Source organism: Cavia porcellus, unplaced genomic scaffold, assembly GCF_034190915.1.
Source record: "Cavia porcellus strain 051 isolate PalLab524CR breed Dunkin Hartley unplaced genomic scaffold, mCavPor4.1 scaffold_27, whole genome shotgun sequence".
NCBI classification, from domain to species: Eukaryota; Metazoa; Chordata; class Mammalia; order Rodentia; family Caviidae; genus Cavia; species Cavia porcellus.
This window is the reverse complement of record NW_026947510.1, coordinates 49,177,889-49,201,294: the sequence shown is the minus strand read 5'-3', so window position 1 is coordinate 49,201,294 and position 23,406 is coordinate 49,177,889. Positions and strand designations below refer to the sequence as shown.

Genomic DNA, 23,406 nt, shown 5'->3' with positions numbered 1-23,406 from the left:
AATGTAAGTATTATAGGATTTCAGTTTAAGTTAATAGGAAAGTAAGGATAGTTACCATGGTATAGCCTGCTATTTTTGGGTCAAGATGTCTGTGTCCTCAAATCTGACATGAGCGGACAGACCAGAACAAATTAAATTCAATCTAAATATGGCACTAGGGCTACTGTGTCTTTTAAATCATTATACACCATTAGCAATGACCTCTCCTTTTTTTTTTAAAATATAGTTTCAGAGCTGTCTATACTAAAGACTAGCTTACCGTCCCTGCCTCATGTCTGCTACTCCACTTTTCTGCTATAATTTGTCCACCTTATTCCCTCATTCCATTGTCTGCCCCGTTCACTGAGGCCTCTCTGCCACTGTTGCTGGAATCCTGGTATCTCTTCCTCTCTTTCTCTATAATGTCCTTCAGCGCTCTCTGTAGGGTTGGATTGGTGGCCACGAACTCCCACAGTTCCTCCTTGTCTTGAAAGTATCTTATTTCTTCATTAATTTTTAGAGAGAGTTTTGATGGATATATGAACTTTGGTTGCATATTTTTTTCTTTCAGGACTTGGAATATTTCTCCCCACTCCCTTCTTGACTTAAGAGTTTGTGTTGATAAGTCTGCTGTTATTTTGATAGATTTCCCGTTATAGGTAACCTGCATCTTTTCTCTGGCTGCTTTTAATATTCTGTTTTTTTGGTGGATTTCTGGGATCTCGATTATTATATGTCTAGGCGTAAATCTGTTTTGGTTGTAGGTAGCTGGTGTTCTGTATGCTTCTTTTATCTGGATATCATTTCTTTTTGCTATATATGGGAAATTTTGCTTTAATATCTCTGTGAATATTTTTTGTATTTCATTTTTGGATGTTCCTGCTTCCTCACTCACATTCTTTATTCTTAGGTTATGTATCTTTTTGTCATCTTCCAGTTTTAGAATTGCTTCTTTCTGGTTCCTTGCTATTTTTAAGAGGCTTTTTCTTTCACGTTCATATGTCCTAAATCTCTCTTCAAGTTTCAGAAGGCTGTCTTTAGTTTCTGTCAAGGCATTTTGCCAATGTTCAATGGAGTTTTTAGTTTCCTGATATTCTCTTTGGATCTGTTTCATGTATTCTAGGTTACGCTTAAATTCTTCTTCAGATGCTTCTCTTTCTTTTCTGATTTCCTCAGTTCTTCCATCTGTGTTCTCTTGGGCGGGGCTTGTCATTTCTTTAATTAATCTCTTTATATCGTGCCTCACTTGGATCAGGAGTACAGCTTTAAATTCCTCTATGAGATCATGTAGGTACTTTTTAATTTCGGCTGATGCTGTGTCGAGTAGTGGATGGTTACTGTGCTTGTTCTCTTCAGTGTTTAGTTCTCCTGGGCTTATTTTCTCCTGTTGGGCAGCTGGAGATTTTTTTTTATTTTTATCTCTTGTCATGTTTCTGGTTTCTTTCAGACTGTCCTGGAGTTCTCTGGCCCTCTCCGAATTGCTTAGGGCCTTTCAGAAGCGTGCTGGCTTGAGTTTTTGCTGTCCTCCCCAATTTACTGTTATCTGGGGTAGACTGGGATGCAGGGGCGGTACAGGCTAGTCTCTAGCCTCTGTGCCAGTTAGTTCCTAAATTAGGCTGTACTTTCTGGTTGTCACTGAGTTGTGACTATTTTGTATCCGCTCATTGGGCCCCAAGCAGAGGCTTGGGTTAGCCCCAGTATCTCCTGCCAGTTCTCTTTGTACCAGAAGCAGCTGACTAATGTCACTATGGCACAGGGTCCTGCCCAAATCTCAGCTGTTCTCTTCCAGACCTCTCTGTGTCAGGAGCACCAGCACAGCAGAACTGCCCAAACTCAAGATGTCTCCCACCAGTTCTCTGGATGAGGCTGAAGCCAACACGTACTCAGGCTCTGCCCAATTCCAAGATGCCTTCCACTAGCCCTCCCTACAGGGGGCTCAGTGACGCCACTGAGCTGTAGGTTCTGCCCAACTGTAAAATGGCTGCCACCAGACTCTGTGTTATTGATGTCCCCATAGTGGCGGGCACTGTCCCGTTCCAAGATGTTCTCTGGCCAACCCTGGCAGTCGCAGGGTCTCCAGTACTCACCAGGGTCCACGCCGCCCACCTTTCCCACGTTCCCGGCAGAGCGCGGATCAGTCAGAGATCCGCGCAGCGTGCACTCCCGGTACAGCAGCACAGAACGGTCAGAAATCCGCGCAGCGCCTGGTACAGTGCAGAGTGGTCAGAAATCCGCGCTGCGTGCATTCCCGGTACAGGGTGGAACGGTCAGGAATCCGCGCTGCGTGCACTCCCGGCTCAGTGCGGAACCGTCGGAAACCCGCGCGGTGTGCACTCGCGGCACGGTGCGGAGCAGTCAGAAATCCGCGCTGCGTGCACTCCCTGTACGGCGTGGAGGGGTAAGAAATCCGCGCTGTGTGCAGCCCCGGCTCAGTGCGGAACTGTCGGAAACCCGCGCGGCGTGCACTCGCGGCGCGGAGCAGTCAGAAATCCGCGCTGCGTGCACTCCCGGTACAGTGTGGAAGGGTCAGAAACCTGCACGGCGTGCCCTCCCAGCACAGTGCGGAGCAGCGTTTGGCTTTGGAGCTCGAGAGTCTTTCACAATCTCCTCTGGTGTAGCTGGGCAGTCAAAAGCCAACACAGCTTTTCCTGTTGCGTCCATGGGTTAAACTGTTGATTTAAAGGCGCGGGATTTGCATCTTCCCGTTTTCAGCCTTCTCAGTCTCAGCACGACTTTAAATCCTCCAGCTGCACTGTCTTGGTTAATAAGAATCGTTATCCATTTGTCTGGCCCTCTCCATGTTGTGATATTCTAGCTTTTAATATGATTTCTCCGGAGAGACTCTCCGCCCGATCCTCTAGTTAGCCGCCATTTTCTCGGACCCTCCTGAAAATAATTTTCAAACAAAATTGCAGAAAACCGTATTGCTGTATCCTAGAAAAGACAGTTCATGTGTATGTATGTATGTGTGTGTGTGTGTTTTAATTAAAAAATGCTTATTGTGTACCTGTCTGAGCCAGCTAGAATATCAAGTTTTGGGAATACAAAGATGAATATGGAGCTTTGGGCACCTAGAGAGAGCCCTGTCATAATCACAACAAAGCAGGTGTGCTCAGAACCAGTGCATACTGACGGCCAGGGCAGTGAGTGGCCCTAGTGTCAAGCCATTGAGCACTGATCCAGGCTTTTCCCGTGTCACCAGCCTTGGCAAATCACTTATGAGGATCAATTCCAGTGATTTCTGAACTTCTTTCTCACTGCATGAAAGGGCCTGGAGGAGCTCAGAGATACCAGTGAATTCTTTCACAGTTTTTAACTACCTGGTGATCCTTTTAAGCATACTGTGTGAATTCTCTGCAATCGCATGCTCCCTCGTAAGGGTCAGCATGGTGTAAGGTGATGAATAAGGTTTGAAGATTCAGTCTGACTCCTGGGTATCAGAAAGGGGAGGGAAGGGAGATGTTGAGAGATGGCCTGTGATAAAGAGGCCCGTGCAGGTGATGGACCATACTTGATGCCTACAGATGAGTGTCATGCCCAGCCCTCATGGTGGGTGAATGCTGTCATCTGTGTAAAGCAATAGCATAAACTTGAAACTTCGAGAGTTTTTCTGTTTTAGCTATCTACATACACACTTTACCCTAAACCCATTTCATTTAAATCTTTGAGGGTGAACAGTTACAGGATGGTTAGTACACGCTGAAGATTAGTAGATGAGTAGCTTTCTTTCTGGTTTGTAATATAAAATTCTTACGTCGCTGGACATGGTGGCACACACCTACAGTCCCAGCACTCGGGAAGCTGAAGTAGGAGAATCATGCAAGTTCGAGGCCAGCCTTGGCTACAAAAAGAGTACAAGGCTTGAGCTGAACTGCATAGTGAAACCCTATCTCAAAACCACCAAAAAAAAAAAAAAAAAAGAATTTAACTGGAACGTGAATTGATATGCAGGACTTGACAATGCGGAGCAGTAACTTGAACTTTATGTTTGTGACTGGCAAAATTGTGAGGCATGGTTTTGTAAAAATGGTTGTTGATATAAGAGGGGCCTAACATAGTTAAATTTTGACCCATCTTCCTGTTCTAATTGACAGAAAAAGAACTGGCAACTCCTCCACTAGATGGCATCATTCTCCCAGGAGTGACGCGGCAGAGCATCCTGGACCTGGCCCGTGAGTGGGTGGGTGCCTTTGACATGGACAACTTTCATAAGCTTGCAACGCAGAGGAATCAGAATAAGCCTCAAGCCCTGGTGAAATAATACCCTGTGGTTGCAACCAGTGTTCTCTAACCTTTAAATCCTAACTCTTGAAAGAGCTCTCTAGAACAGTGTTGGCAACCTTTGAGAGACCAAATGCCCAAACTGCAACCCCAAACCCACTTATTTATCCCAGAGTGCCAACACTGCAATTAAACCTGAATACTGAGGTTTTAGTTTAGAAAAAAGAACTGTTATCCGATGCTCTGGGGCAACTTGGCTCGTGCGTGCCTGCTGCGGCTCGCATGCCGTGGGTTCACCAGCATAGCTCTAGAAGATCATCTTTGAGTGCTGTTTGTAGGGAGGGCAGAGAGAAACCAGAGCAGCAAGATATCCTAGGGGAGCATCACAGAATTCACCTTTATACTAGGCATCTTTATACTAGGCAGCTCTTGTCAGCTTAACCTAGGTTATGCTTTGTGTTCTATCCAATCAGCCCTCAACTTTCCAAGTGTAAATATATTCCACAGTGCAGGGAAAACACAATTCTGTGTTTTCCTCTACTTTCCTTATTCCACTGTCACTGTGCTCACCATTGGAATTATGGAATTTTACTGACATTGACCTGTGTATTTATTACCATAATGCTCTTGGATTGGCTACTTTCTTTCTCCCTCCACTGCCCCCGTCACCCACATAGACAGGGCTGTTTTTAAAGGTCAAAACAAAGAGACAGAGCTGGGGATTTAGCTCAGTGGCTTAAATGCCTGTCTGGCAAGTGCAAGGCTGTGAGTTTGATCCCTGGTTCCATTAAAAAAAAAAGGAAAAAAAAACACAGGCAGTTGTAAAGCAGTTTTTGGTAGACTTTCAAATCCATGTGATACAAGCAAAGACTATTAAACTGTTTGTTATTTAAAGTGACATAACATATTCAAAGTGGGTATTAAATGAGTGGGTTGTCTGGCAACGGTTTTTGGATGGAACTTTTGACCCATGTGTTAAAGTGGTCTCTAAAGACCATGGAAAGGCTTTTGAGGGTGCCATGGTCAGATGGTATGAATAGGACAAATGTTTAGAAACACACATTACCTAGAAGAATACTAGCATTTTCTCTGGAAAAAGACTTTGAATATAAAGGAAATGTGCTATAAATAATTCCACAAAACCCTGAAGTAGACAAGACCCAACTGCCACATGCTGGCTGGCACATTGGGCATGACATTTACAAACTGTTGGTATAATTTCAAACAGCTTGCCCTGTCCTAAATATGTTTGCAGTTGGAAAGATATATTTTTGAAGCTCAGTAATTTCTGTTTTATTAAAGAAAAAAAATCAACTAAGTACAGAAGGTTTGATGACAAGTTGCAAGTGGAAATGCTTTCCCACACTAATGATTTGCTAGCATGAAAAATAGGCTATTATAGAGGAAGTTTTTCTTGACTCCTTAGCTGTAATTTATTTTAAAAGCTATTTTAAAACAGTGAAACATAAAATGCCAAGAGGCATGTGGGGGGTTACCACTACTGCCAGACAGGGGAAATTGTCCAGAGATAAGTAAGGGTGAACAGAAGAAAAACAATTCTGCTTATTTGCAAGAGGGGTTTTTTTCCTTTTCCAGAACACTGAACTCAGCTTGTTTTCAATAAAGTTGGCTGATCTGAAACTTATTTATTTACCTCTGAACACATAATTGCAATTACAGAATGAAAGAAATTGAAACTTGGGAAGACATACTTCCCTGTCCTTCCAAATCCACTTGCAGCATGTGTGGTGCATGGTACATTGTTCTTCTAATATTTTGAATCCAAGTGCTTTGATTTCCATTTTTATGTATTGTCGGTTTGTAGGTAAGAAAAAAACACTTGCATCTTGCTTTTCTCTCAACATATGCATTCTCTGTTGTCCTTAATTCAAATAGCTTGTTGACAAGGATTGAATTTGAGTCACTAAGATAAAGGAATGAGACTTAAAGATTGAAGAGTCAGTATTAAACAGATTAAAAGCACTGGATTTTTTTTTCCATTTTCTATCCTTGAGCAAATAAAAATACTCAAAATAATTCTGCAGAAGTGGAGGAGATTACACCACTTAATCCCTGGTGAAATTCAACCCAGTCTGATTCTAAAAGACAAGGAAGACTATTACTATTATAAGGTCTCCTTGTCAGTTAATCTGGAAAGAAAAATATATATTTATAATGCAGCTTTTAAAGTAAAGTCCGTATATTTAATTTTTTAAAATAATGAATATTTCAGATATTTGAACTCGGTCTGTTTTTTTTTTAATCCATGAAAGGCAGGGTGGAAGGAGGACCACATTTGGAACAAATAAGATCAGACCTAGGTTCAAACCCAGTTTTTGCCATTTATTAGCTGTGTGGCCTTGGGGATACCCCTTCCACCTCCCTGAGCCCTGGTTTCCTCATCAGTAAAGTGGAAGTGATTGTGCCTGCCTTTAGAATTAAAAATCTTGGTGTATGATGGGTACATGGTAAATGGTAGCAGTGACTATTAAGAATATATATCAGAATTTGGTTTTTTGCTTTATGACCATGCTACATGCATTAAGAAGCACTTGGAATGAATCAACTTATGAGACTTTATCCATGACAGCAATAAAATCCAATAAGCAGGCACACACTAAAACATATGGTGTCTCTCAGGTGATAGTTGCATGTTTGTATTGTGTAACTTAATTTACAAATGCAGTGACCTTGAAATAGGGTGCTTTGTGTTTCAGTGCATTTACCAGTAAGATGGTTTGTCCTCTTTAATGTCCCCCCAAAGGACTGTGACATTATCTGGGTTCAACCAGAAAGTAAAAGGTTAAGTGTTTTTTTTTTTTTTTAATATTCCTGACAGGGTGAATTTAAGGTGTCAGAGAGGTACCTCACCATGAGTGATCTGACCAGCGCCCTGGATGAAAACAGAGTAAAGGAGATGTTTGGCTCTGGGACAGCCTGCATTGTCTGCCCAGTTTCTGATATACTGTACAAGGACCAGGTGAGACAAATAGGGCATTTCCTGCCATTTCCAGACATTAGCCTGTATTTCAGCTAATCTTTACAGTGTGTGAATGAAACTACTTGGACCAGGATGCAGACAATGGTTTTATAGCATGGCATGACATCAGTTTGGATAGGTTGTCCACACGAACCTATACTGCATATAACTTCCATGTTTACGGTGATCTCAAGTAAGTGCAAACATGGAGGGAACTCAGTTTTATCTTTTGTGTCATGTTTGCTTACCTCAATTTAGAGATTGGAGCTGTGCCGATAGATTAGATTTCAGTTTCCTGGTTTCCAAAAGTATTTTCATTACTTTTAGGTTAGGAATGGAAAATTGTTTTGGAAACTGCATTTGAACAGTTTGATTATTATTATTATTATTATTATTGTATATTATTAAATAGACTGCATTCCAAAAATTTTTCATTTACTAAAACTGGTGCATTTACTAAAATATTCCAAAAGGAACTCAAGGTTTTGGTTGGAAGACACGTTCTCCTCTTCGTAAATTACTCTGATTTTATATGTACTATATTTCAATCATTTTGTCAATTTTTGGCTTTCCCTTTAGCAACAAATTTCTGGTACTTAGGATTAACATCAGTTAATGACTTTTCAATTTCTCTGAGCCTTAAGTTTTCTCATCAGTAAAGGAGAGATGATTGTGCCGCCATTTATCATTTAAAGGGCTTTGGGATTATTCTTACAAGATGAATTAGCTTAAATCATTCACATGAAACATAAATTCCACTGGTTTTTAAGTTCTGCATTACAGTTATTCTGCAGACTTTAGTGGTGACTACTTCCTGACTTCAGGTTTTACAGTTTAGAGATGGCTCCTGACATCATTGCATCTACAAATTGATTGTTTCACAGAATTATACCATTTTCCATTAATACTTGTATTTTAGTATGATAGTACCTGCGTCATGTTTTTTGTCCACTTTATTAACTGAAGTTATCAGTAGGTCAGATTTTTAAAAATTTTTTAAAAGAGATTAAGACAAAACAGGACATAACAAAGCAGATCAGAACAGAACAGTGTAAGCAACACAGTATTTCACCAGAAGACAACCTGTAATTAACAGTAACTACCATAATATCTCTTTCTTGGAAATAGTTGAGCATAACTTCATATACAATAGTATCAAACATAACAAAATAGTATAAAATCATTAAAGAGAATGAAAGTATTACAGGGCATTCAGAGAACCAAATAACAGAAAATGAACAATGGCTAACTATATTATCTCATTTTCCATAGAAAATTTGTTTATACTTTACATATAATACAATCCAATAAGATACAACATGATAGAACCAATGGAAACAGAAGAGCAAAAGCATGGTAGGACTTCAGAGTAAGATGATATTAAATTTTGAAGAAAACAAGTCATTATAATAGCCAGTGTTGATTTAGTAGGTCAGATTTTTAAAACATTCAATTATTATTTCACCTCTAGAAATAAGTTTTTAGAATTTAACATACAGTATTTTAATGGTTCAGTTTTAGGAGCTGTTTGGAGCCAAAATACGCATCTAATTATCTAATTATCCTATTACACTAAAGGGCATAATGAGCGTATCTACTAAAATCAGATTATCGAAAGACCGCAAGCCAGGGAGGCATGAATGGACCTGGCACGGAGGATACAGATTAGGATCATGGAGTCTCTTTGGGCCATGAATTTAGCTGTCCAGAGTTGTAGAAGTTGTGGCTCATGGAGGGCTGATGTGCACCTTATCCTGCAAGAGAGCCCCCTATTTTGAAGGCAGAGACTCAAATTCATGTTCCCAAAATGACTTGTTTTAATTTCTTGTAAAATATCTTTGCATTCTCATTCTTTGGTTTAGATGGTTAAAGGGTTAGAGGTAGAGGACAATCGCTCATCCTTACGGATTCCTGGAATTTTGGAAGAGTCTGAGCTTTTATTCACTTTATCATTATTTTAGGCTCCCCTGTCTCTTCCTTGATCTCTCGGATCAGCCTGAAGATTAGAATATAAACCATTTATGCCCTAAATTTAGTCCATAGGCAATAAACAGCCTGCTGTGGGCTAGCGTTCATTGCTGTTCACAATAGAAAAGAATCTTTGGTGTGAGCAGGTAGTGTGCATGCTAAGTAGGTTACAGTGCTATGTCTTCTTTAGGTGGAATTGCCTTAATGTATAAATTGCTACATGTCTTCTCTGTCACCACTCCACATGTTGAAATTCTCAAAGTATCTCATTTTTCTTTCGTAGATGATACACATTCCAACCATGGAGAATGGGCCTGAGCTCGCAAGTCGAATCTTGGAGAAGCTGACTAATATCCAAGTAAAGATCTTTTTTTAAAAAAATACTGCCTAGGCCTGCACGTGTAGATTGATGGGAAAGCACTTGCTTAGTACGCAGAAAGCCCTGGTTTTCTCCTAACACCAAAAAGTAAAATAGCAACTTATTTCAATGGGGGATTAGGACCATATCATATTTTCAGGGAGTGAAGAGAGTAAACATTATAATTTGAGAACATTTCAGTTTAAGGATGGTCTTCCTGATACTGTGAGTGGACATGAACCAAAATGAAAAAGATACGTATTTTAAAAAGGAAATCTTGTCAGGGACTCCCGATTACTTAGCATTTAAAAAATAAGTGTAAATTGTTGTAACATTTAGAAAACTCATTAAAAATGTTTTAGCCTTCAAAACCTTGAATTTAGAGTAAAACCCAGGAAGAAAATAATTACCTATGATTCTAATGCTGAGATACAAACCACTGTTAATTTGGAATGTCTATACTTGCAATGTTTTATAACATTTATACTTGCTGTTGGCTATTTTCTCCAGCAAAGTGAATTCATATCATGCATAATTTTGTTGCCTGCTTTTTTTGTTTTGTTTTGTTTTCTTGAGACAGGGTTTCACTATGCAGTTCAGACTGGCATTGAGCTCACTTTGTAGCCCAGGCTGGTCTTAAATTTGCTATGATCCTTCTGCCTCAGCCTCCTGAGTGCTGGGATTACAGGCATGTGCCACCATACTCAGCTACTGCATATTAAATAAACACTTAACTTTTTCACCCCAACTCAATAAGTGGTTTTCTTAATATCATTTATAAAGTTCAGTTCATTTCCATCATGTTGATGTATCATAAATGTTTAAAGCAATCATTATAGTGAGCCTTTGTGGTGGTGGATTTTTTTTCATTATTATGAACAGAACTGACTTGTTCATTTCCTTAGGATAAATCCCTACAATGGGTTCAAGGATGTGCAGCTTTTTCTTATACTGCTGGTTTTGTTTCACCTATTTTTTTCTGCACATCTGCCTTTAGTAATGTCTCATCAGGTAGTTAAGCAGGCGTATCACATATCAGAGCACACTAGGTCATCTATAAAAAAGCCTGTATTTTGCAAGTTTCTAGAGGATTTTGTTGAACCCAGATGTCCTCACTGCCCATTACTAGCATATCCAAGGGTAGCTGAGACTCAAATGCAAAAGTCAAATTCATTTGATGGCTTGGTGACATCAGATGGTATTGAGCCATAAAACTAAGCAAAATTTATAGTCATTTGAGAATGCAGCAGGTATCCAGAAAATAAATCAATTTTTGAGCTGTTATAGAAACAGTATTCTTTTAAGATTTACACAGCAACTTTTATGGAAAATTTTTAGTAGCTGTGATAAAAGCAAAGAATGGTTATGGGTTGTTTTGCTTTCTGTTTTTTGATACTGGAGATGGAACCCAGAATTTCACAATGAACTATGTCCCTATCTCTTTTTAAAACTATTTTGTTTTGACATCACATCTTGCTAAGTTGCATGGGCTGGGCTCGAACTTCAGGCCTCTTGTCTCAGGTTCCCTTAGTGCTGGGATTACAGACATACACTACTATATCTAGGTGCTTATGCTTTTTTCAATTTTTGTTGTTGTTATTGTTTGTCTTTTTGAGACACAGTCTCATTAGACAGTTCAGGCTGGCCTTGAGCTCACTTTGTAGCCCAGACAAGTCTCAAACTCTCAGTGATTCTCTTGCCTAAGCTCCCAAATTCTGGGCTGATCCACGTACCACTCTGTCCGCTTATGGTTTTTGAATGAAGTGAGCTACCTCATTTCTCTTCAGTACGGGTTTTCTATAAGAATTTTCTGTAAGATAAAAGGAGTGCCTTCATATCAGAAAAAAAATGGTACTCAGAGTTGTTTTCTACCTTTGTATACAGAAACAGAAGTAATTTGAAGGATAACAAACATTGCTGTCTTCGTGTTCAGACAACTTTTTCAGGATTGCCTGAGTAAATCCTATGAAGATAATTATTTTGCTCAGATAAAAACATAAATAGAATTTTAAAATATATAATTGGCTAAGTTATGAAAGCTTTTATTCAGCATAACAGTTTAGAGATTTTTTTTTTTAAGGGGGGAAGCAGTGTGGTCATAGGTCAGAAGAAAGATTTCTTTGAAATTTTTTCTTGAACAAATTATACATTTGAAGCCAGGTGTGATGGCTCATGTCTATAATTACAGCTTTCAAAAGGCTGAGGCAAGCGGATTACAAATTGGGGGCCAAAGTGGGCTGTACTCCAAAAAATAAGGTTAAATAAAATTTAAAAATTTTTTTTAAGTTTTAAAAGATTGTACATTTTATAGAATTAACAAACAAAATGAGACATGAGCTCCCTATTCTAGATTGTGTGAAATAAGAAATTTTAAACTGACTTGATTTGTGAAGAATAAAAAAGGTAGGCAATAAAAGAAAAATTAAATTCTATTAAATATGCATTTGGAAGACCTAAGTAGAGGTATTCAGTGGACATAACCGTGAATCTTTGCTTGAGAAAAAAATTGCTAGGAATCAAAAGCAAAAATGTGACTGACTCATCAACATTGAGCTGGTGACAAATACTATTAGGACCCAAAACCATGAATAAAAAAGAAGCCCAAACATAGAACTTTGGGGCAAGTTGGAAAGCCATTACTAAGGTTCTCAGAAAGTACAATGGAAACCAGAAGAATGTGACTACAGAAAATGTTGTTGAATAATTCATTTAACAAAGGGATAGATGGAGTGCAAACATTATACATAACGTTACCCTAGGAGCTGCGGACATCACAGTGAAAAAGGACCAAAAAAAAGGACAAAAAAGAAAAACTAAAGAAACCAAAGCACACGAAAATCAAGGGAAGTTAAAATAAAATAAATGTGAGCATGTATGAAAATGTTTAAAATTAAATGATACATGTGAAGTAAGGTATGAGAAATAAATGGAACTTTTCCCTTTAACTTTATTGCTGTATCTAAGTAAATAATTTGTTTTTACTCTAGGTAGTGAAGTACAGTGGTAGTAACACTAAAGTCTAATTATACGTCCAAAGTCCCATACTGGATCAAGGTGCAAAGGAACATGCTCTCAGGACATAGAGATAGTGCAGTGGATCTGAATTAACCACAAACCAGAAGTATCACATCTGCTCCAAACTGTTAATTAACAAGGGACTATCCATCCATAATCTAAAACCACATCTTTCTTCTTCAAATATTTTTGTGGCTGGGTGCATGGAACCTTAAGTCTCAAAATTATCCTCTTACAAGATGGCAAATTGGTGCTGTCAGCCAAGCTACTGGGGTTGTTTGATTCCAAGAAAAATAATTTCAGTAATTACTGAGGAAAAAGTGTAGCGTTGCATCATGTTTTTACATTTGATCTCTTTCGGCATTACATGGAAACGTAAATATTTCCTACAAAGTGCTCTGGTAAATTGAAGGAGAAGGGAACAACAATCATTTAACAAAATTTTTTTTTTTCATAATTCTTGCCAGTATAACCCAAGGGGAAAATTCTCCTTAACCACAAGTTTGCCTTTCATTTTAACTTTTGTACTTCTGTACTTGAGTAAGATTCTCTGAGGTTAAAGTATTTATCCCATTTAGCTAATTACCCATATAGTTCCCTGGGTCTTAGATTACTCTACAAATAGCTCCTAGAAGGGGAACATTGCCAGTGAACATTTTTTTCCTTCTTTCTTTCTTTAAGTAAAAAAGAAAAACATGTCTGTTTTTGTGTTTCACTAAAGTGAAACTTGGAGACTATTAGCCATGTTGTCTGTGTTATTCTTCTCCCCTGTTTCTGTTTGCTCTTCCAGTTAGTCATGGTCTTAATCATGCTTGCTCCTGCTGTTGGGAATCTTCCCTGCTCTCCCAGTGAGCTCAGCTCTCTGACACCACCTGCCCTCACTGTACCTTCTGGTTTGGTCACCCGATGAAGTCCTGGTTATCCTTCAACATTCGTATTTTCTAGGAACCTTTTGTAACTCTCTGGAACAATACTGCTTTCCTGTGGTCCAGACGCATTCACCCATTTAAATGCTTTTTCTTCCTCCACCTGTTGAAGAGCTGGGGATTATTATTCTAGACCAGTGATGGCAAAATTTTAGAGCTTTCGATACAAACAGTCCACTAAAACAGATGCCACAGGTTCACTGTCTTAGATACTTAGATTATAATTAGTCACACCCTTGTGTTTCTTCTAAGGCTGTTGGAATTGTTTGTTGGCATCTCTGGGGTTCACCACAAGGCTAAGGGTATGCAAGCATTAATGCTTCTTCAGAGGAAATAATGAATAGTCAGGAGGCCAAGAAAATACAAAACAAAAAACATTGCTTTTATACATTAAGATATTCTAAGATGAGACAAGATGAATCTCTTGAATAATGCTGTCTTAGTCAGCTTCCTGTTACTAAAATGTAGTATCTGAGGCAACCAACTTCATAGAAAAGGTTTGTTTAGCTCACGGTTTTGGAGTTTGACAGTCCAAGATCAGCAGGCCTTGTTGGTTTCGCCCCTCGAAGGCAATGCCAGTGATGGCAGTACATGTGGAACAGAATGTCACATCTCCAGCCAGGAAACAGAGATGAATGGGCCAGGAGGTCACACCATTCCTACCATGTAGGCTTCCTCTGAGGATTCAATGAAGTAACAAGTCTGCAAAGTTCCCAACACAATGGAGCTGGTGTGCATGATTGCTCTAAGGAGGAAAGCTTATTTAAACACAGATGTTTATTGAATCACTATCTACTGACCTTTGAACTAGCTCTCCATTGGCAGTATAGAGCGTTTTGTTTCATTAATTCAACTTCATGGTTTAAAATTCAAGTTTCTTTTAAAGCATGTGCTACTGTAGTATCCAAATTAGATTATGATAGTAAACGATTTTCAAAAGAATAAGAAAAATTGGAATGCTAACAGCACCAACTGATTTAGAGACTAAAATTCCTCTTAAGATGCACAAGGACAGCTGGACATTGTGGCACACACCTAGAACCCCAACACTCTTAGAGGCTGAGGCAGGAGGATCACACCCTGGGCAACTTAATTAACAGAGACTCTGTCTCAGAATTTAAAAAAGGATGGCAGTGTAGTTCTGTGCGACACCTGCGGTCAATTCCCATTATCACAGGGGAAAAAAAAGTATCCAGAATTCAGTTTAATATTTTGGGGCATGAAGATAAAATGCTCTTTAGCTTGTGTCAGCATTAGCTGGAAGTGCTTGCGGACCTGGAGGTTTCTGGCATTTCTGATCCCATAAATCTGAGAGGGAACCTGGGAATTTCCATTTCTCTATGTTGCCAGGAGATGCTGATGTTAGTTGTTTGGGGAATACGCTCTGAGCAGCACTTCTTTGAAGAAAATAGAGCTGTAGGTAAACAGTGTAACTCATTTGAAAAACAGAAGCAAAATGCAGAAGTAGTGGTAAACACCTGTAAATTTACCTTTTTTTTTTTTTTGCTTAGTTTGGTTTGGTTTCAGGTTTTTTCTGGGACAAGGTCACATTATATTATGTAGTCCAGGTGGCCTTGAGCTCTAAGATCTTCCTACCCCGTACTCCCAAATGCTGGGATTACAGGGGAACACCATCATGCTTAGCCTGCTGTGAATTTAAGTTCAGCAATAATTATAACTAACATCTATGATCCTTTCCAGGTCCTTGGTTGTTTACAGATCTAAATGTATGTGTCATCAGTTTGTAAGATGTCTGCCCCTCCTCCTGCCCACCTTCCTTTCCTCTCTTCCTCTCTAACTTATTTTTAGAATGTGTTCATATGCTTTCAGTGTTTAAAGCACAAGTGAGCCTTTTGGGTAGCTTTGGCTGTATCAAGTTTGGCTGCATGAAGCTGCTCCTGCACCGTGAGCTTGTTATACTAAACCATGTTTTCTTGCTTTTGTTACAGTACGGAAAAGAAGAGAGCGCCTGGACAATCGTAGTATCCTGAATGAGAGCTACAGATCAACTGTATGCTATTGAAATAGGCTGCTGCCCTCGGATTGTGATAGATTTTTTTTTTTTGTATATGTGATAGATTTCTTAAGCAACCTGTCAGTAGTTGTATATAATGTAGTTCGTCTTATTTGTGTGTTATGAGGGTGGTTTCTTTTTTCTTGTGCCTGAGACTATGAATTTTCATCATCAGTTGTTTTGTAAACTTGGGTATAGTTGCTTTCTTTACCTTATAATGTAAGCCATATAACAGAGTTTCTTCCGTCATCTGAGTGCCTCCATTAGAACTTCGCTCAGATCCAAAATGTTGATTCTTTAGTAGAATGTGTGCGTCCTCAAGTAAATGATACTTGTGTGTGTCTGGACTTGGATAATTTCTGTAGGTAATGTTCTTTGTGACGCATTGTTACTCTTAGAAACGCTCAGAAAGTGGTTTTATTTTGTTTCGTAAGATCTTGGAAAACTTGATTTCTTTCTGTCACATGTGTGTGCAGGCCCCTAATGCATCTGTGCACCGGTAGACCTGAGCATGTTCACCATTGTCTTGATCATGTAGTATTGTACCTATGTACTCATCAGGCTACGGAAGACGGAAGGTCTTAACGCCTTAGGGATCTTTGTATGCCCAATGCCTGGCACATAGTGGGTACTCAGTAAATATCTATTGAATGAATGAACAAACATTTAGCTTCTATAGAAGTGCACCTTCTATGTTTCTATATTATGAAACCTCTTTGTTAGAATTGTGATTGACTCCAACAGTGTGTGTCATATTTACCTCATATTAGCCTCATTTTCCATGAACTCCTAAGTCGTTAGAGGTGCTGAGAGCCACAGTGAGGGAAGACACTTGGATTTAAAGCAGTGGCCCTGGAGAGAGAAAATTCATGATATCATACCAACCAAGTAGGGATGACACATGTCATTGGTGAAGTGTTAAATCATTTGGGGTGAGGCGTAGAAGCCAGGGAGATAGTCTGGTTTTATGCTTTTGTTTTTGTAGGTGCTCTTTTCTTTTGAGTGAGGATTGATAGAATATATGGTTATGGTGGAGAGAGAGCAATTACAGGGAATGTTTTTCCTCCTTTTGGAGCTGTGAGTTAAACATTGTATCCTTTCTTAGTTTATCTAGGGGAAAGTGAAATCTTGACAGAAAACATTACCAGTGGAAGGTCAACTCAGACATTGTATTTTGGTTTTCCTCAGTCTTAATGCCTTTCATCTTGCTGATCATATTTCATTCTCTTTTCAGAGCAGGGGAGAAAACATTCTAGAAGTTTGATGCATTGGAAAATTTTCCTTTAGGCATTTAACAACACATAGCAAATGGGCTTTGATTCGTCTCCAAAACTTGTAGCTGTAGGGTCTTTTTTTAGACAGGAATGGTAAAATAAAAATTAGAGAAGGCTAAGATGAAAAGGAATGGTAAAAATGTCTTTTAGGGAACTTTTAATTGGTGATGTGAACTCTTAGGCAGGTCTTCTCTTTTAGGCTCAGAGTATTCTTAGAGTGTTCTAACGAGATGCTTTCACCTTTGCTAAATCTTTTTGACCTCATTCTTAATATAACAGTCTCAACAGGACTTCCAGGAAATTTTAACTGTGAAGACAAGCGTAATAACTAGATTGATTTCTATGAGCAAGGAAATTTACTTGTTTGCCATATTTATATTTCATACTTTGCATTTCTAAATTTAGTGTACCCATCGTGAAAGTTAGGGAACATTATGTTTATATGATTTCTTTCATAAAAACATGAGAGCATGCTAAACCCTTTGTACCACACTCAGAAAAGATGAAAAGACATACATCTTAAAAACTGGACATCTCTTATTATAGGGAACATAATATGCTATTCTCTGTTAAGCAATAAGACAGGAAATTGACCTTGATACTGACTTGTTAAATAGATTTAAAAGGAGCATCTGTACTTCTTTTTTTCTTGTGCACTATTTATTTAATTGCAGTGGGGTAAAGCGGTCACATTATATCACTAGGCAAGAGTGTCACATTATAACTAGGCAATTATCCATTCCTCAAGACTTAGTTATCGCAACATTAATTGATCATTTAAGTCATAAGATAGGCAAGCATTAGGAACATGTGAGGCTAATCTGCTCAAAAAGATCAACAAATTAATATTGTTGCTGATATTTGCATAATTGGCTGCAATTATTTAATGTTTAATTGTGTTGATCAAATGAGATTCAGCAATTCACATGTGAATGACTATAAACAGAACTGGTGGCAGTTAAAACGATAATGATTAACTTATTTTTGCATGTTCCCTTCCTCCCACTTTTCCCAGCTTTTACATTTTAGACTGACTTTGTCAGCTTTTCCCAAACACAGGAGTGAAAACCACAATATTAAAATGAGATATTCAGATGTAGACAAAACTTGATCATTTCCTAAAAAGATTTTCTGTTAGATATATGTTTTTGGGGCACCCGTTTGTCAAGGATTCAACCCTGGATGCAGCACAAGAACCAACTTCTAGCTGGATGTGTACCATGCTGTCTAGTACGGCGAGGCTGGAGGAGTTGAAAAATTAGTAATACCTGGGTGGGCCTTTGCTTTCAAAAGGAAGAGGAAAAAGAACACAGAAAGAAAGAAATGACTGAGAAGCCTTGTTAGGGAATCATAGTTTTATACCTCCTGTATTTTTTTTTCCTCAAAAGAAAGATAGCTTTAAGAAATAAACAAATAAGGCTGGGGATTTAGCTCAGCAGCGTTAAGTGCCTGCCTTGCAAGCACGTGGTTGTGAGTTCAATCCCTGATACCGGTAAAAAATAATAAAGAAAAAAGAAATAAACAAATAAAGCATACGGTGCCATGCAACATCAGCTCCCCTAGAGACACCAACATTCTGTGTTAACTCCTCCTAGGTTAAAGTTCTTCACCCTAAAGCTGAACCTAAACACGCAATCTTACTTGCGTAAGATTATCTGAGTGGTATTGGGCATGTGAAGGCCATCTTAGTCTGTATGACTGTAAAGGTTTTATTAACCTGAAGTTTTAAATCCGCTTTAGGGGAATTCTGCTGTGAAAACAACTGCTAAAATGAGAGATTTCTTAACCTGCCCCATTCATGCTCTGGCATGGTGTTCTGCTTCTTTTCAAAATTATGTGTTTGGTTTACTCTAAGATTGAGAAAAATGTCTTTGACAGCATTTGTTCACTTTCGGTGAATGATACTAGACTAGTAAATATTCATCAGGTGCGCCAAGGCCAAGGGCTTAATGAGGGCTCAGGGAACCCTTTCATGTCCTGGTTCTAAATGTGATTAGAGAACCCCTACTTGCAATTTCTGCATCATCCATGAGTTTTTCAAGAGCTCAAGAATTCTTTTAAAGCGTATGGCTCTCATCTAAATACAATTAGAGAACCCTTCCTTGTAATGTAGATTTCCTGTTCTGCGTGTATGCAAAAACTTGTTACAAAAAAGGGTAATGTTGATGAGTAATTTCAGTGGACACTTTATATCATTGTCTCTTTGTTTTCTACAAACAGAATTCATTTAGCTATTTATGATCCAGATACCCCTTCCCAAAACAAGGCAGAGGGTAGTGAGTGTGCATTCTGGATAAAGATCAGGGAGATTATTATTTATTTGCCAAATATTGATCGAGCACCCACAAAAGTGCATCTTCTACAAATAGCAATAGTTTAGAAAGTTAGTTTTAGAAAATAAATAATACATAAACATTACCTCATGAAGTGTGTACTCTATTACTTGAACGAACTTTAGATATAAAAGCAGTATTTGTGAAGCATTCAATGAAGATAACAGTGGAAGGCCAGAGCACTTCTCTTATATTAAGGAATCACAGTGAAGGTTTCATCTCACTTTTTTAAGAACAATATTCCTGTGTGCATCTCTGGTGCAAAACTACTCAGTAAGGTTAGTATTTAAGGTTATTAATCCATGGCGAGTGGTCTGAATTACCTCCTTCTGGTTTGTGTCTTCCTATCAACCTAGAATCATGGTTGTCCGCATCCTTTTGGAGTAATGTTATGGTACCTCTTGCAGAATACCATAGATTTCAGCATACTTCCTGATCTTTTTAAATTCAAACCCAGATAATATTGAAATGAAGACAGTGACCTGGAGTAAATTTTTCTAGGAAATGTTGATTATGAATCAAGCTGTTTAAACTGATAGCTTGAAGGTGATTGATGCAGCTGCTCAGAAAAGAACTTTTATGTGACCTTGATTTTTCAGTTTCAAGTTTTTAATAAGAAAGGCCATTTAAATATCGGAAAGAAATCATCTTCAACATTTCCACAAATCCCCCTTACCATGCAAAGATAGAAATGGTGATTTATTTTTCATCATTAGCACATAGTACAGAATTAAAAGACTTCCCATGTTTCCTCTGGAGAGACTGATCATGAAATATATCAGTCAGGTAGCATCTGTGAGTGAATAATTTGCTGGAGTCAAACAGATGTAAACATATTTTCCAGTAGATGAAATTTCAGTCTTAGCAATTAAAATGCTAATTTAAAACACAGAGTCAAGAAATTTGGAAATTTTGAGTTTTCCATCTAGAAGTATATTTTTCATACCATGATAATCCCAACTAACTAGATTTAAAATCTAGGTTGCCTAAGGTAATCCACTATTGGAATAGCAAGAATTAATGTAAACTGGGAATAAATTATACGTTTGCTAACAGATTTCTCTGCCATACAGTATCACAATGGTTAGGTTCCTTTTTGTGCATTGTTAGAGTATGGAAAAAAAATGAGTGAGAGAAGTTATCAGAGAAAGAACAAGGTAGCCAAGAGAAAGAATGATGGGGAAGAAAATCAGACTCACTTCTGTGTTGTTCAAAAGAGCTTTTCCATATTTTGCCAGGCACTAGGATTTTCAGTCTTTAGTATGTGTCAAATGCAGACAGTGCAATTAGGAAGTAACTGACACTAATGGCTGGTCCATCAGATATTAGCACTAAGTGACAGTCTTGAGTTTATAATCCAACAGTCATGTTAGGGAGATGTCACTGTAGACGGCTACCAATTTGGATAAGATTTTATAATTGCAGTCTATGAGATTTATTGTATCATTTCTTTAAGCATTTTGTTCTCATGTTCATGAGACATCTTGAAGCCAAATAAGCGACAAGGAATAGATTTTGACTGGTTTTTTGCTCAGAAATACTGTTTGTCACTCCACCCCAATCCCGCCCTTTCCCTTGATGAAAGTCAGCAGATTTGGAAATTGATTGAATATTATTTAGCTTTTACCTGAAACGTGTTGCAACATGCTGCGATTTTGGTCTCAGACTGAGTTCACATGGTCATTGAAATCATTCTCAGGGTTAAGAAACACAAATAGTCTTCTCAATTTCTGCATCCCCCATGAGTTTTTCAAGAGCATAAGAATTCTTTTAAAGATTATGGCTCTAAACACATTTGAATCACATCTTTAAAATAAATCAGCTAACTGTTGGCATCTGGAATTTCTGCAGGTGTTTCCCTGGCGATCAGAACACTGAATGACCCATAGTATACAAGTTAGCTACTACACAGAGCTGAAGCCTGACACTCAGTTTTAAAGAATTTGTGCCTATTTGTTATGGTGCCTGAGAGGCAATAAGTAGTTTGAGAGTGTTTTAAAGTTGGAGCTTACTGGTAGGAGTAGGAGCTGAGTTTAACAGTGGACTGTGTAGCATCTCTGGTCACCATATTCCTGTAGTTGTGTGGTGATTGTTGAAATTCTCCTTAAGAAAATGTAGGTAGAAGGAAATAAACACATTGTAAAGGAGGTTTGGCTTTCATGAAGACTTGTTTAAAGGTTATGCTGAAAGGATTTAAGCTGGCTACTGTGTAATAATGGGAATACAGAAAATACAGTGGGAAAAGGAAACTACCTCATTCTGTGACGGTTTTGTAGAAGCACAATTAAACATTCTAAAAGGGCTTTGTTGCCCAAGAGCCATCTGGTGTGAAAGAACTATATTTGTTTGTCTAAAGGACCTGGAGTAATTGTATTTTGCTGGCAACAGACCCATTCTTTATTGTTTGCAGGTTCCTCATCAAATCTGTAATTATGCAGTTTCTGTCATCAATAAAACAACTTTAAAGAATGCTGTTTGTGTAGTCTTGTGAAGTTGGCATTGTTGTGTGCATGAAATAATAATGCTGAATTACCATTTTATGATGTCCCAAGGTTGTTGGTCAGGGGGTATAAGCGTGCTGTGATATTTTTAAACCAAAAGACATTGAGCGAATGAAAAGCATTGAACACACCAAGAAGGACCTGAAACCGTAATTATGTCTCACCTTCAAACATTTGTGTAAGAAATACAAGGGACACTTTTGAACCATCCTTTCCCCTGGTTATGAATTTATCATCAGTAAAATTTAGGTTTGTCTTTCGAATTTTACACAGAATAATGGGAGAAGATTGCCTCTTCCCATTTGCTGTCATAATGGATATACTTCCTTGACAGAATCATACACCAATATGATTCTAAGTAGATAAAGAATAAAACAGACTTCGTAAAGTGAAAGAAAAGATATTTGATCAAAACCTGGAGAACATCAGTGATAGGTCCTTTTAGCCAACACTGGACTAATACTGTAAGTATTATCTCAAAAGCACCTGTCTTTGAGAATAAACCCAAATGCAGATATATCTGAGGATTTTGTGTTTCATCTTTTTTGTGATTTATTTTTTCATGAATACTGGACTGCATAAACTACATTATGCTACTTAGATTTTAAGTTTTTGTTAGTTGGGTCTGTCATGGTATCAAAAATGTACTTCCAGACAGATGCCTCAAAGCTTCCAAACTTCTTGAATCTATGTTGCAAAGAGCACTTTAATGGCTACACCCTGTTGTCTTGTGAAAATACTGTCCTTTGTCGAGATGTTACCAAGAAGTTACGTAGAAGGGCTGGTGATCTAGCTCAGTGACCCAGCACCTGCCTGGTAAGCACAAGGTCCTGAGTTCGATTTGTATTCCTTTGACTCCCCCTCCCCAAATAGTTGTATGCAAAAAAAGAAAAAATGAGAAAGCAAATTAAATGTAAAGTATAAAAGGTCCAGGTAGAAGTTATTAGGTCCTCTGATTATCAATTGTCTAACTCCCACAAAAATGACAAAGACAGAGCTGACATTTCTGAGGCTGATGACACTTGCTGGAGCTTACGTAATTCGTCAGAGGAAACAGCATTCTCCTTCAGGGTAGAAAAATGTCCCTTCTACTTTGATTTAATTAGGAGCAAAAAGAAAAAAGTAGATTCCCTACTTTTGTAATGATTTTTCTGTTAAACTGATTCAATATTATTTTTATCATACTGTTCAAAAAAAAAGCCTGATTCCACTTACCTAACATGGAATCTGTGCTTTATATCATAAATTATTTTATGTGAAAAGTGCTATTGCAGCTCAACTATTTTTTTTTAATTAAAAAAGCTGCAGATTGGTATTCCGTTGACCAAAAAGTCCACAGCTACATGTAGTTAGTTCTTGTGCTCTTGTGCACGAGGTATTTCTATACAATAAGGACAATAGTGATTCAACTGAAGGTTACTCTAAAGGTCATTGTTAAGTCAATAGGAGCTTTGAAAAATACTAATTTTAATATACAATATTTATTATGCAATCACATTGATTGTATCCCAAGTGCAGTACAGCAATTTTTAAAGTTGAATTGCCTAAAGAGATTGTATTGCATTTAAAGATAATTATAAGCATTTCCCAGTAAAAACTAATTCTTGACAATGACAACAGTGATACATAGTGTCATATATGCCTTTTTTCAAGTCATGATGATATATGTAACAAAACATCTTAATATGCAAGTGGCCTACTACTTTAGAGAATAGTTAAGAGCCACTGGCTGACCTTGTGGTCATGAGTAAGTTTTCTAAATGGTGGGAGGTGCAGGTCATCATAACAGCAATCTTAGGAGTTAAGATCTATCTTCCAAATGTATATATCAATGCAT

General features: G+C 38.1%; 1 protein-coding gene across 5 annotated transcripts in view; it reads left to right on the top strand.

The window, feature by feature from the left end:
- The window catches only part of Bcat1 (branched chain amino acid transaminase 1), a 109,295-nt gene extending 87,758 nt beyond the window's left edge, over nucleotides 1–21,537 (top strand). For all 5 annotated transcript variants that reach the window (XM_003470335.5, XM_005003827.4, XM_063238396.1 and 2 more), the window contains 4 exons: nucleotides 4,074–4,159; nucleotides 7,040–7,180; nucleotides 9,432–9,506; nucleotides 15,397–21,537. In XM_003470335.5, the coding sequence (XP_003470383.2) occupies nucleotides 4,074–4,159; nucleotides 7,040–7,180; nucleotides 9,432–9,506; nucleotides 15,397–15,438 (344 nt within the window). In that variant the 3' untranslated portion in view covers nucleotides 15,439–21,537. The remainder of the gene's footprint in view (nucleotides 1–4,073; nucleotides 4,160–7,039; nucleotides 7,181–9,431; nucleotides 9,507–15,396) is intronic.
- The last annotated feature ends 1,869 nt before the right edge of the window (nucleotides 21,538–23,406 follow it).